The 14,024-nt window shown below is 33.9% G+C and overlaps 1 protein-coding gene across 1 annotated transcript; it reads right to left on the bottom strand.

The window, feature by feature from the left end:
* Nucleotides 1–7,144: 7,144 nt before the first annotated feature.
* Nucleotides 7,145–12,700, bottom strand: LOC113233051. Its single transcript, XM_026468010.1, has 5 exons — nucleotides 12,538–12,700; nucleotides 10,484–12,421; nucleotides 10,232–10,401; nucleotides 8,997–9,188; nucleotides 7,145–7,750 (listed from the first exon to the last, which is right to left on the bottom strand). The coding sequence occupies exons 1-5, from the start codon at nucleotides 12,626–12,628 to the stop codon at nucleotides 7,505–7,507; spliced, it is 2,637 nt and encodes an 878-aa protein (XP_026323795.1). The 5' UTR covers nucleotides 12,629–12,700; the 3' UTR covers nucleotides 7,145–7,504.
* Nucleotides 12,701–14,024: the final 1,324 nt, after the last annotated feature.

Below are 14,024 nucleotides of genomic sequence, written 5' to 3'. Positions count from 1 at the left end.
TAATCACAAATTTAATTTCTAACTTATAACATTCTTAGTGCGTAATCAATTGACATTGTATAATTTGACATTTGCATGCTATTTAATGCGAAGCATGTTTTACTGGCACTGGCTCTTATTATATCAAGTTTTATGCAAATAAGCGTTGTAAAACCTGTCAAACTGCGAGTTTCCGCTCGTAAAATCAATATACTTTGTATTTTTCTGACATATACTCATATATACACACGGGGGCTATGAGTGTAAGCGTTTAAAAAATATATAGAAATTTGGATCAGTAAGTGACGAGGCTTTTATGATTGGGTAGCCTTATTAGTGGCAAAATATGGAAATAATATGGCCACAAATTGGTCAGTCACAATGGAAAACATGTTCCGCTGCTGTTTACTTGCGTCCTATTCTTGTTTATCTGTATTTTATTTCGGCTGTGCGTCAATCAGGCGCTTCAGTTTTATAATCCATTAGCTAATTTAAAGTTGTTTAATATCATGATTATTATCACCAACGACAGATCCGAATCTTCACGCAACTCTCTGTGGAAAGAGGACCGACCAGAGATGGGCAACCGCCTGGGTTTTAACCCGGCACTTTGTTAACTCTGGTTTTAAGTCGGGTTAAAGCCCAAAATCGACGGCAAAAACTAATTACTGCTAAATATTTGTTGTAAATCGAATTTTGTTCAATATGAATGATATTATTATAAAATGTTTACTTCTTGCTTGCTGGCCTAGACAATTCGATTTGCCTTTCTATTGTATGGATTCGCTTGAAAGAATAAATTCAAAAACAGATCGTATACACTTGTATACATCTACACAAAAATCGAATCGTAAGGTGAATCCACAGGTCGGTATTGCGTGGACTTTTTCGTCAAAAAAAAACTTTTTTTTACATCGAAAGTTGTGATAAGTGTGGAAATATACCACAATCCGTATACGCCGTTCTTGCTCACGATTTTGGACAGAATTGGTAAAACCGCCGGCGAATTGGTTGGGTTTTTACCCACTGCCCATCTCTGGCAGCGACAACCCGACGAAAGAAGTCAAACTTATCTATACATTCAGAGGACAAAAATATCTGCACATGTGACAATAGTTAACTTCATGGATATACTCTGATATAGAATTAAAGTCCAAAAATGTAAACAAAGTTGACGCCATTACAAAAAATATTTTAGAATCATGGAAATGAGAAAAGTTCCAAAAATAATACAATTTTCTATAAATAGTATGTATTAAATAGACACCAAAATTACTCAACAAAGTTTAACCCAAAAGTGTTTTTTTCTTTACAATGATTACTCATCGTATGAAGAGTAGAATCTGTTAACAAACGAACCTGAAAATAGGTTTACATTTTGAGACTAATTCCAACTCAGAGTATATTAAACTTGTGACTCCATAGACTATAATTGAAAAATTTAAACGTTAAATTAATTTCAGGTAGACTTAGATGAAGTTGTGCTTTTATCATGAGTTTACACTGACAGAAGTTAAGCGACGACGGCAAAAAATATTTCACAATATTTTTTGGCAGATTTTCCACAGCAGCCGCCGGTCACAACAAAATTTTTGTGTATAAATAAATATTCGACAACATCACATACGTTGCTCTGATCCCAAAATAAGTAAGTTATGGAAATCGGAAACAACGACGGTACCACAAACACCCAGACCCGGGACAATATAGAAAAGTTCGTTTTTCTACATTGATCCGGCCGGGGATGGAACCGGGAACCTCGGAAATGGCGACATCATTAAAACCGGTTACAAGCCACGCGCACGGAGGTCAACAAAATAAATATTTGACGCGGTCGCTGCGCCAACTGTCACTGTAAACATATTATATTATAAGTACTTACCCTGAAAACAAGTTACAATAGCACGTGGAGTTCATTGACATCTGGCTTTTTGTCAAATTTGCAGATATTTTCAATACTATTAAAAGTTGAAAACTGACGTTACTACAATTTTGTTACTGGTTGTATGGATGAGTGGATCGATCTATGTGTACAGGGTCAAGAGCACGTCAAGCTTGGCATTAAAGGCTTAAATTTAACTCTATCTCGCTTGCAATAAGAACGGTCCAAAGTATCAAACTTGACGTACTCTTGATGGTACGTATAATTATTATTAGCTTAAAATGTTCACAAAACTTAAACCTGTCTCCGGCATTTAAAAGGGGTCGCGCTCATGGCTTAGTGCGTTCTACTCGAGATAACTTACTATATAATAATAATAATAATACTGCTTTCTATTTTCGATAAAAATTACGTCTAAAACAGTTAAGAGTAATTACTAAGTAAAAATTTTCCAGCATTTTGTTGTAACCAGAATAATATGCAGATGTAAATGATTATCGTGGCGCTATATTCGCAAAATGCTCCATACGCAAAACGTCCTAAGTAATTTGTAGTTCCAATTAATTCAACCTTTGTTTAGGTAAACCAAGGTATGATTTCATTTTGTGTACACGATATTTCAGAACGGTTACACGCTCCACTTTCAGAACAGACATACGTGCATACCCTCTTTGCTTATCGTACCAAATGTGGTCGTAGTGACGTCCCGTCGATATCGATTATTTTTTTACGATAAGCCATTGAGATCACAAAATGCCAAAGGTTTAACCGTGAAGGCGGATTTAAACTATCTTGTGCGTTGAGTACCTAGTGCTTACAACAATAATAATAAAACAAAAATGGTTCGATTTAAGTTTCACGTGCGGTTACAGTGAGCGTTGTTTGTAGGAAAGAGTGGGTGACAATAAAAATAAGACTGAACGATGATATTAAACACCACCATATTATAGGTGCGACTATTATTATTGCACTCCAAAGTAGCATAATAAGGTACTTTTCTACGAGTTTGGAGGTTTTACGCGAGATAATTGACACGACTATAAAACGTACATTGCGAAAATGGCGGACTGAGCTCAACTACGTGAAACTCCACGTACTGTTGGCACATGTGCGCCCACTAAGCACTTCCACGGTATTTATTATTCTGTGGATATGACTGTCCTTAAAATCGTCATCTAATCTACCCGTGACCATGGAACGTATAACCGTCGCGAGATGTGGGGAAAACAAAAAGAAATCATAAACCGTGGTAAGAAAGGTGTAACTATAGTCGTCATCAAATAAGAGGCCAAATTTGACATTTGTGAATAGGGATCTGAACTAATCATATCGGTAACCACATCAAACGATTTTCACGAGAATCGATTCCAAATTTTATGACTTTGTGGTTGTTTACAAATATTTTTCGGTTCATTTCTTTTCAGTTCTAGATAGTACATACAATTAAAATGTATTAAAACATTATATGGTAAAATATAAATAATAAGTATTTTAAATAATCACAACAGCCTGTACTTGTTGTTATAGTGAGTTACATTAGCACACTATTGTAGTATATATATAGTTCACAATAGTTCACAAGGACAACCTGTAATTATGTAGCAAAATTATGAAGTAAAACCAAAAGGCTTCATAATTTAAATTTTTATTCACTCTTATCGGAAAACGAGCCAAAATCGTCAGTTGAGCAGTGTCACCAGTATAAATAATTAATTCCTTTTCAATTATATTGTCAATATTTAAATCGTCATCAAAATCTTTATTAATTTTCTTGTTTTTTGGGTGCCGCTGGATCGATATCAGTGTAGCTAATTCAAAATTTGCGAAAAAGAAAAGGAAATAGAAATCTGCATGGCTATACGGCTATGAGCTTTTAAATTTTTGTTTTAATATTTAATAAGTCAAATTTTTTTCGAGAAATCGCTGTGACTCGGTGAAATTCGGCGATTAATTGGTTACAATGCTATTATTTAAAAAAAAAAAAATAGATTGAGTATGTAACTGTTTTTATGACGTTTCAGAGTAACTCAAAATGTCATTTTTTTTTGGAATTCGTGCGCAAACAGTGCTTGAAATATGTTTCGTCATGTTATATAGTGTTTCAATAAAATTTATATTTTTTTTTAAAACTCAATAAGTTAATCATTGTTTGTTTATTGTTTCGTTGATTAAATTCAAAGTTACATACTATCGTCTGCTTTAGCTGTCAAATTTGGCCTCTTATTTAGTGATGACTGTACGTGCTAATTATTTAGTTAATAACCAAGAAAGTCTTAAAAACCTTCGTCTAGGTGGTTTCAAGTTGAATTATACATTATTAATAACTTTAATAAAGATCTTTGAACATTTTGCGAGTAGGACACGCGAATTTGAATTTTGCGAAAATGATATGTCACGTTTTGCGAATATGACCCATAACGCCTTATCTATTGAATATACTAACGTCTAATTGATGGAATTATACTAACAACGAAGTAACTTTACGACAGCGTTGGCTCAAGTGAAGCCCTACAATGTTTTCTCTATATGGACACAAATAGAAACAATAAAACCACTATTATGACAATAATCAGAGACTTCATATTAAATAAACATGTAGAGGCTGGCCAGTTCCTTTTAGATCCTGTTGTGTAAAAAGAACTTTCATGTGGTAACAAAATGAATAATCATAATCATAGTTCGAACGAGAGTACGCAAACTTCAAGGAAGTAATACACATAGATTGCATAATTTCTCCCTCAGAAATCACGGAACTGTTGCATTGTATTTTGTTTTTATGTGTATTAAGCAATTACCATAGTACAATAAGTAGAGATGGGAAAAAAACTTATTAATTTTATTTTGTTTTTATGTGTATCAAGCAATTACCATAGTATAATAAGTAGAGACGGAAAAAAAAACTTATTAATTTTAAACGTTCAAATATTGTACTTTTTCAAATAAGCTTGCTTATATAAGAGCTTTCGCCTTAAACGCTTTTTAATTTGAAGCTTACAAAATCGTTTAGCAAAACATTTAAGCCTATAATATACACACTTTGTTAAAAAAGCTTTCATCATTGTGTTGACAGTGAAAAGCCTGAACAGGCTAAAGGTTTTAAGATAAGTAAGTTTGTTTGTAAAACACCAGTTTTAATTTTTGTTCATAATATTCACATTCACAAATTAATTTGTTTAGGACACATAGATGGCGGGATTTGAAACATAAGCACGTTGTTAACGCTTACGTTTAAATTTGAAAAGCGTGCTTATGTGATGGCGGAATTTAACACTTTGCCACGTTGTAAAAAATGAAATTGTTCATAAATTGTTAGTGTTGAGCTGAGCTACGCTTACGACTTAAAATTAAAGCTGTCAGCGCAAAAGTGGCGTAATCCACATTCTTTTTCTACAATATTACTTTAAATGATACTAAAGTACAAAATTAATTATTAAATTAAATATAATAAATATTAATAAATTAAATATAATAAATATAATGTATAAAAAATTATAATTATTATTTTTTTAAATTTATTTAATACATTTTGCAATATATTGGTCATATATGATTACTATATATAAAATGAATGTGGCTAATTTTAAATGCCTCATTATCCAATTATTATATGCATTTCGTGGGGTTACACCACTCTTGCGCTGATAGCCTCAATTATAAGCGTGCTTAATAAGACAAGTATGGTAACTCCATACAAATGTAGCAGCGCGGCTTTCTTGTGTGCACGCCCGCTGCGCGCCGTGTACGGACGCACACATTAGCATAATCTCGCAGTGCACTCGCGTTACACTGAGCGGCTCGTCACACGCGTCATTAATATAATAAGTCGTTCGGTGTTTAAAAAATTGTTTCAAATAGGAGACGTGTTTATCGTTGTGTTTGTGTTAGTTTGAAAACGAGTGCCTCAAATTCAGAAGTGTTTAGCATATCATTTATATTACATAGTCATACTTCATAACCAAAATTCCAATTCCACGATGATGGTATAAAAATATCAATGAATACGTAAGTATCAACTGCATTTAACAAAGACATAAGACTGCAGAACTAATTATTATGTTTTAATTCTTTCTAATTTTCATTATAAATTAATAATAAGTTTAGATTAATATTGTTAAAACAAAATAATTTGTAGAACATAATGTAGCGTAAATTGGAATGTTTCGTTGTAAAATTAATAATCAGGTATTTAATTAGGTTACCTATCAGATGTCCGAAATGACATTTTCCAGAAATAACGTTTGCTCGAATTTTCATAACCTCGAAAGTAATTTTAAGAGGAAAATGTTTAAAATTCTTTTAAGCCTTTGTTTTTTTTTTTGACGGGGGGGGGGAAATCTTTATGGATACCCCTGAGCCCAGGGAGACTCAGGGGTTATGTGGGGACTCTACCTCCAGACTGGTTTCTTTTAAAGTTAGGTTTTATTTCTTTTAAACCTAACTTAACCTAAACTAACCGAAACTGATAGTGTCTTTGCGATAAACATCCAATATATCGTGAAAGAACAACGGTTTCGATATAATTCGGTTTTCAGGGTGGTGAAAATTCGAACAAACGTTATTTCGGAAAATATAAATTCGAGTTTGCTTGTGATAGGTTACCATTCAATTAATCACTTTTGTAACTATAGTGAAAAAATAGGGTGGTTTGCATTAATGTTAGACATAACTGGTTGATGACTGTACCACCTCAGTCAACCGTGACCATGGGATCTGTAAAGGGACCAAAACATTGGTTTGTTTGAAAAAAACAAATATACGGTATTTAAATACGGAAAAATAGTTACACCTTATTATTTTTTTAAATTATGTTTACAGTCTGTAGACCAACTAAAATAATAATGTAACCTCAGGCTCCGAGCGAAATATAGGCATTTCCGCGCCGAACAGGCGGGAGGTGACCTACTATTGTTCTTATATCTTGTGGGAAATGCTTCATTTCGTGAAAATGATTAAAATATTGGTTTGGCCCTTATACTTGGAGCCATCGATATATACTATGCAATTACTTTATTTATTGTAATGTAATCAGAAGTAAAGTTTCGTAAGTGAAAATATACCTATCTTGTATATTAGATATTAATCATTCTGGAATTTCAGAGGAAAGTACTATCAGCTCTGTATGTATCACTTGAAGTTTAAGTAAAATACACTCTGCTTATTCCAATCTCTGGTCATAATACTATGAATTGGTTTCTAGTATATATCTTACAAACTTAACAAAAATAATTCCAAGAAAGGGTTCTCAATAAATTCAATAATCAAACATAATTCTAATTCCAGTGGGACAAAGTCGAGAAATAGCTCTGCTCTTAAACTAACAAGTGCTAGTTTTAATATTTATTCTTCAAAAATCTTTGATAGTTAATCTAAACCATTACACGATTTTGTTACAGAACATTATTGGTATTCACTAATGCCAGCCAACATTTTGTACAGGTTTTACAGTGGAAAAAAAACATACATTTAAAAAGATTTTAAAATGTCAGACAGGATCTAGGCCAAAAGGATCTTAACTCCTTTCTAGTCTGGCATTTGGAAGTAATTAATGCTTACTAGAAAATTCCGTAAAACGACAAGTGCCCAAAACCATCATATCAGCCTTTATTTTAAAAGTCACGAAAAGTCGTATTTCTTTAAATTTGTTTACCCGCTTACAAATACTTTACTTGTCGCTTCATGGAATTTAGGATTTTTCAGTTTACTGCTTAATAGATTTAATACATTCACAGAGTAATCGTTTTTCCTTTCAACTATGTATACGAAAATTGGTAAAAATGCAGCGGATACATCGTCTGGATTATCATCCCTCAAAACGTTGGCTAGTGATGATATTCTTTCGACAGCTGCCATTATGGTGTCATTCGTAAGAGGTTCTTTGAAGAATTTGTACTGTAAACAAAACAATAAACATATTATTTTTTTGAATACAGCTTGTCTCACGGTTAGGCAATATGTAGGGAAACTACTTTAAATATTGAACACATGGGATATTTTGCTTTATGGGGACATTATCATATTTTTAAAAGTAAGTCATACTGCTTTTGAAGATCTAAAAACTTCCTTCCCTTATCTGGGAATCGAAGCGACCTAATGTAAAAAAAAACTTCCTGTATTTTTATGATGTTGATGTAAAGGGTGAATCATAAGGATATAACTTCCTTTTAAGTGACATCGTATCTTACATGAAAGGAACACCGTTCAATTATACAAGGTATTAAAAAGAAACAAACCTGAAACTGCCAATGTACGTATGTATCTTAATTTTTACAATTAATTTCTCAAATCGTAGCCTTACTTTCTCAAATTCGTATCTTAAAGCACAAAGTTACTGAACTGCAGAAATGTATTGTATATACAAATTTTGCAGACTGATTTCCTTCATATTCACACACTGTCTTGTACCTATTCTTAAAGTAATGCGTCCAAATTAACACCTTAGATAAGAACTTTAAAATAAATAGAAAGTTTTGCCATCTCCTGAATAATCACTCTTTATAAAATACGTGTTCGAGATAGAAAGGCCTCGAAATGTCCGATCAATGTGATTCATCTTGTAAGCAAATTCTCAATATTATTACGATGAATATTTGAAATAATACGGCACAATTCCTTTTATAACTCGTCCACATTTTATAATTGCTTTTTGTTTATTAAAACTGTAACGCATCTGAAGAAAAAGTAATCTAATAGTGTCAAGTCTGGTGTTCTCGCCATGTGTCCATGTGTATCGTTCCAGGAAGGAAAATAATCATTTATTTTATTTTTATTAGACTCGACTAGTGCCTCAGAGTGCTACAAGCCAGATCTCCATCTTGAAGAACGAATACCGAATATACGTTAGTATTTTGAAAAGATTTAATTTAAATTTTTATTTGTGTTTTTGTAGTTCGTATTTTTCTTTTAACTATTCTATTTTATATAAACAATAAAATTATTGTTTACGTAAATGACGATCATGTTATCCCTTGACATTATATTTCGAATTGTATATAGGAAATATATATTTTTTTCAAAGTGTAATTATACGTTAAAAATTACGCGAGTTATTTATTCAATACCGAGATGTTTGCGCCAATGCCTGCTGCTTTAAATTTAAATTGTCATTGTTTAAATTAAGCATATTATATTATCTTACCCTCAATAGGTACACAAAATTCCTGAGGCAATACAGCAGGCATTCCCAAGTGCTTTCAGTGCGATTAGCAGCTTCCGCAAGAGTAATGAAGCACAGCGCGATGTGGAAGACATCCAAAGTTTTTTCGGCGTCAAAGCAGGTCAGGCTGTCCCATATATCACACCATTCCTTTTGAGTTGTTGAGCATAGCACCTGAACAAAACCAGCATTTTGTAACTTAAATTGCTAAAATACATTATAATTAAATATACATATCTATATTAAATGATATTGACATAGAAAACACTCAACTGTAGTAAAAATAAGGCAGATGACAAATGCATTTTTACAATGATTCTAGCAGACATGCCACACAAGGCAAACATTATTTTTACATTGTACACATAAGGGTTTTAAAATTTATTATTACTAGATACTGTTGGGTGGTGTAATAGTGTATTGGCTGTTCCTTTGTCGTGTGGAGCCAATATACTGTACAAAGTATATTTAAGTAGTTTACCTTCTCGTTGCCATGTAATGTTACCATCTTGTTATATGGTAAAGCTCCTTAAATTTAGATTAATAATAGAACTTTGTACCGTACTTTGATCATTTATATTGATGAAGATTTCAAATTATTTTAATCGCTAAGAAGTGTATAATTTTATTTATTAATAGTCATCCTTTCAAAATGCAATAGGTCGAGTACGCCAGGATCACAAATGCAGAGAGTACACGCTCACGTGATCCCACAAGGCCTGTGACGTCACATTCATCGTTTTGTAGAATGTGATTAAGTATTCAATTGTTATAATTTTAATTTTGTAAGAAAATGAATTATTACTTTTAATAGGAAACGTCTTTGGGTTGTCTATGCTATCATTCACAACCAAAAATTACTTTTGGTAAGTCTACAAGATAAAGTTTTGTTTAACAATAACAATAATAACGCTCACAATCAACATAGCCCCGCACTAGGGAAACCCTGTGTCGCGGGTGCCATGGACACACACATAGACAACCACAAATTACACCCAAACTCACGAGAGAAATAAATGTAGGCAATACAAGTATTTCTCCCGGCCCGGGATTCGAACCTGGGCCCTCTGCGTGGCAGTCCGGCATGGTAACCGTTCGGCCACGGAGGCAGTTAAAGTTAAGTGTTTATAACTTACTTATGTATAATGTTTAAGTTAATTTTCATGGCATTATCGTGGCCATCCAAAGTGATTATGTCTAAGGGAACAATAACTTACTTGTGACAGCCAAGTGGACAGTTGTTCTGTGTTCATCCCAATGTGAACTTTTTTGCCGCTAATCGTTTCTACAAAGTTTTCGCCAGGTGGATTCCACAGCCCTTTGAAGTAGTAAAGATTCAGTGGCTGGGTGTTTCCGAGATTAATTCTTAACCAGCTTGCTTCTTTATCTGATAAACAAAAAACAATATATTAACACAGTTGCAAAACAAGTTGAATGGTCCACCAAAATAATCGAAGTGCCATACTTACCAGGTATCTGTGCACCAAAGGTTTGGAATAATGCATTTTGTAATTCCAGTGCGAGTTGCAAAGTACTGGGACTGACAGTTATAAATGTATTAATCTTCCAGCGTACAACATCAAGGACCTTTGCCAACAAGGCCAGCAGAGGTGCGCGGTATTCTGGCACCAAGTCTTCTATAGAAAATCCCGCCGACAACAATTTCAACTGCACATTTATCAATAATACATCTTTGGTAATCAAACCTTTGTGTAAATAAGGCATTATTATCATGATAAGCAACTTCGCTCTTGGGATTATTTCAGCATCCTTCAATAGACAAATAAACTTTATCAAATTTTGCCTTGTTGCTTCTGTACCTTTACATTTTTCTAGCATACTTTGTGCAGTTTTAATGATACATGGCTCAGTTTCATTGGAAAAGTAATGATTTGAAAACGATTTTAATAATAAAATAGTTTTGAACATTATTTCTGTTTGTTGACTATTCTCTGTTGCCAGTTCAAATATTTTTATGTAAACAACTGGAGGGCTTCGCAAAAATACGCAAAGTACTTCAGATTTGTCCACATTATCATTGGCAATAAATTTGTTGAATGTTTCAGTGATTGCATTGATCAATTCTGGTGTTCTGTGTGGGGCAATACTGAAGAGGGATTTGTTGCTGAAACGCTGTTCAAGTATATCTTGTTTAGTAGGAGTGCTGCAGTATTGAAAAGCTTTCATAGCCAACATTTGCACATGAACATTTTCACGATAATCAAACAAAAAATTTATGCATTTATTAAATAATTTTCGGCATTCCTCATCATTTAACACTTGCAAGTTGTTTATAAGATGTTGCATTAGACCAACATCATGGCATAGGTTTTCTTTATTTATCACAGCACGCACCCATGAGGCTCTACTAACATTATTGTTAATTTTTTCTATTATAATATTAGTGTCCACAGTGTTCACCAATTCCTGTATATCAATGGGCTTTCTAGATATTTGTTTGATCATATCAACTACAGGATGTCCAGCTGCTATATTAATACTGAGTAACTGTGCTCGGAGCATATAGCACAGTTCTCCAATGATTACCTGCATACTTCTGCCATTCTCTTCAAATTCGCTCCAAGCACAGAATATGTCCACACTTACACCCATTACTAGTTCCTTGCACCTATCTAGTAACATTTCATTACATTTTTCTATGCAATCCGATATATGTTTATTAGGACTGTCACAGATGTTAAAATTTGGTGGCTCTTCTTTACAACTTCCTACTTTGTAAGTAAGTTGATAAAATTCATCAAAGCTGTTTGGGGCAAAAGCTTGTTTGCTTGCAAATAGTTGCATACACTCGCTTACTAAGTATAACATTGTTCGAAGACCATTGCCTTTGAATTTATATAGATCGTCTTTGCTTAGATTAGTTAATCTCCAAGCATTGGGAGGAGTAATGAAATAGTTAAGACATTGATTGAAGTTGATAAAAGTAGTATTCAGCATGTTGGATATAACGTCATTTTCAAAGTTGAATAAGTGTAGTCTGCAAATCAAATTGTAGCAAGCTGCACCAACAACATTGAGTTTTGATAGACACTCAATTGGGGAGAAATATTTGAAATTCTCGATCAGTGCACTCGCTAACTCTACACCTAGTGGGGGGTAACTGAACACAATTGTTTCCCACACAAACTTGTCCATTTGAAAATTCCATAGCAATTCGCTTAATAAGTATTTTGGTATTGTAGGTAATATCCATATGACAAAATCTATGCCTTCTTTATCGACCATTTGTTCTAGGGCCGGGAGATCTGCGTTTAATACTAAGAATAAAGCGAATTTTCTCATCGTGGCCTGTTTGTCTTCGACAATACCTTCGTCTTTTAAACATTCACGATCTTTCAAAAACTTTTTCAGATTACTAATGACAAACTCGATTTTCTCTTCGTTCCCTAAAAACCAAGATACATACTACAGATATATTCATTGGTACATAACGAGCAATTTTGCGCAATATGAACAGTAGCTTTGTAAATATTATTGAATAGGTATATTAAGTACTACTCACCGCCTTTTGACGTAAGCCTCGAAAATGAATGTACATTGTCGGCTGATATTAGTGCGCCCTGAAAGGCTGATAACTCTGGTGTGAAATCCATGGTTGCTGCGATCAATCAGTAGTAATTATTTTTGTTATCAATATTTTTTTGGACACCACAATACATCACGCAGCCGGCAGAAAAAGTGTCAAACTCGATGTGACCAATTTGTAATTTCAATTCAACATATTTATGCAAATAATTTATATTAGAATTAACACCGAATGAAACATACACTTATTATTATCTCGCTAAAATAAATGCTATGTAAAAGCCAAAAAGTTATGTCTTTCTAGGTGCTTTACATAAAACGTTCTTGAATTTATTTTATTTTATTTGGGTGAGATTATTGAGATGAAGGTTAGAAATAGCAACACAGACAACTTAAAAAAAATATAGATTGGGTTACAGTCACGTCGTTAGCTGACGCCAAATTAAATTAATGATTAAAATATTAAACGTTGTACATACGTTTTTGTGTATAGGATCATTGCTTGTACCCGAAGAGTACCATATTGTACCTCCCTATTAAAGTACCTACTCTGTGACCGCCATTAATGCGGGTTTTTCCTATCCTATCGGTATTCAGATCGGGGGGAGCGGAACTTTTGAGTACGTACAAAATGCAGAATTAATGGAAATGTTATATGACAATCTGTGATTGATTATACCTATACTTCATAACTTAAAAGGATCTACAAATTTATTTCAGGCTTTAATTGCTCAATATTGAGCTTGAAGAGTGGCTATCAGAAGCTTCTGATACAAGACAAAAATCAAGAGAAATATTGGTTTAATCTTACTTTTAAATTTTGAGATACAATATTTAATACATTATTTGGCACTGACAAGCAGACTTCAACTATGAAAGAGATTTGTATAACACATTCACCCTTTCACTGTACGTTCTTCTGTGTTTTTGTTTAGTGTAGATCATAGTTCCCTAGGTATGCTAGGTGGACGCCTGTCACGGGAAGGACGTCGTGGTAAATTATTTTTTACGCCTACGGCTTTTAACAAATCTATAGCTTGCTGAGATGATTCGGCTTCTTCAGATGTTTACAATCTCTGGTTCCTCATCGAAGGGCTCAGACGTCTCTCTAACGGGCTTACTAATTGGTGCTAGGTGACGATTCGAAACAGTATCTTCTCTCCCATCAGCAAAGCGTACATGAGAGTAATTTGGATTTGCTTCCAAAAGTTCGACTTCTTCTACTATCGGATCGTACTTTTCCTCGTGTTGTTTCAAGTTGTAAGCCATAACGCCAGGGAATTTCCGTTGCCAGAGCACCTTAGGAAACGAAACATTCTGTCGTGTGGTGTTGTGTTAGTGGCGGTGCACAACTAGGAGCGTATGGAGTGGAGCGACATTGGTACGCAAGCACGCACGCACGCACACACGCACTCATGCACGCACGCACGCAGGTACGCACGCACGCACGCACGCAGGTACGCA

The sequence above is a fragment of the Hyposmocoma kahamanoa genome, unplaced genomic scaffold, assembly GCF_003589595.1.
Source record: "Hyposmocoma kahamanoa isolate Upper Pololo Valley unplaced genomic scaffold, ASM358959v1 78, whole genome shotgun sequence".
In the NCBI taxonomy this organism is placed as follows: Eukaryota; Metazoa; Arthropoda; class Insecta; order Lepidoptera; family Cosmopterigidae; genus Hyposmocoma; species Hyposmocoma kahamanoa.
The sequence above is the reverse complement of the archived record's forward strand: the minus strand, read 5'-3'. Positions and strand labels throughout refer to the sequence as shown.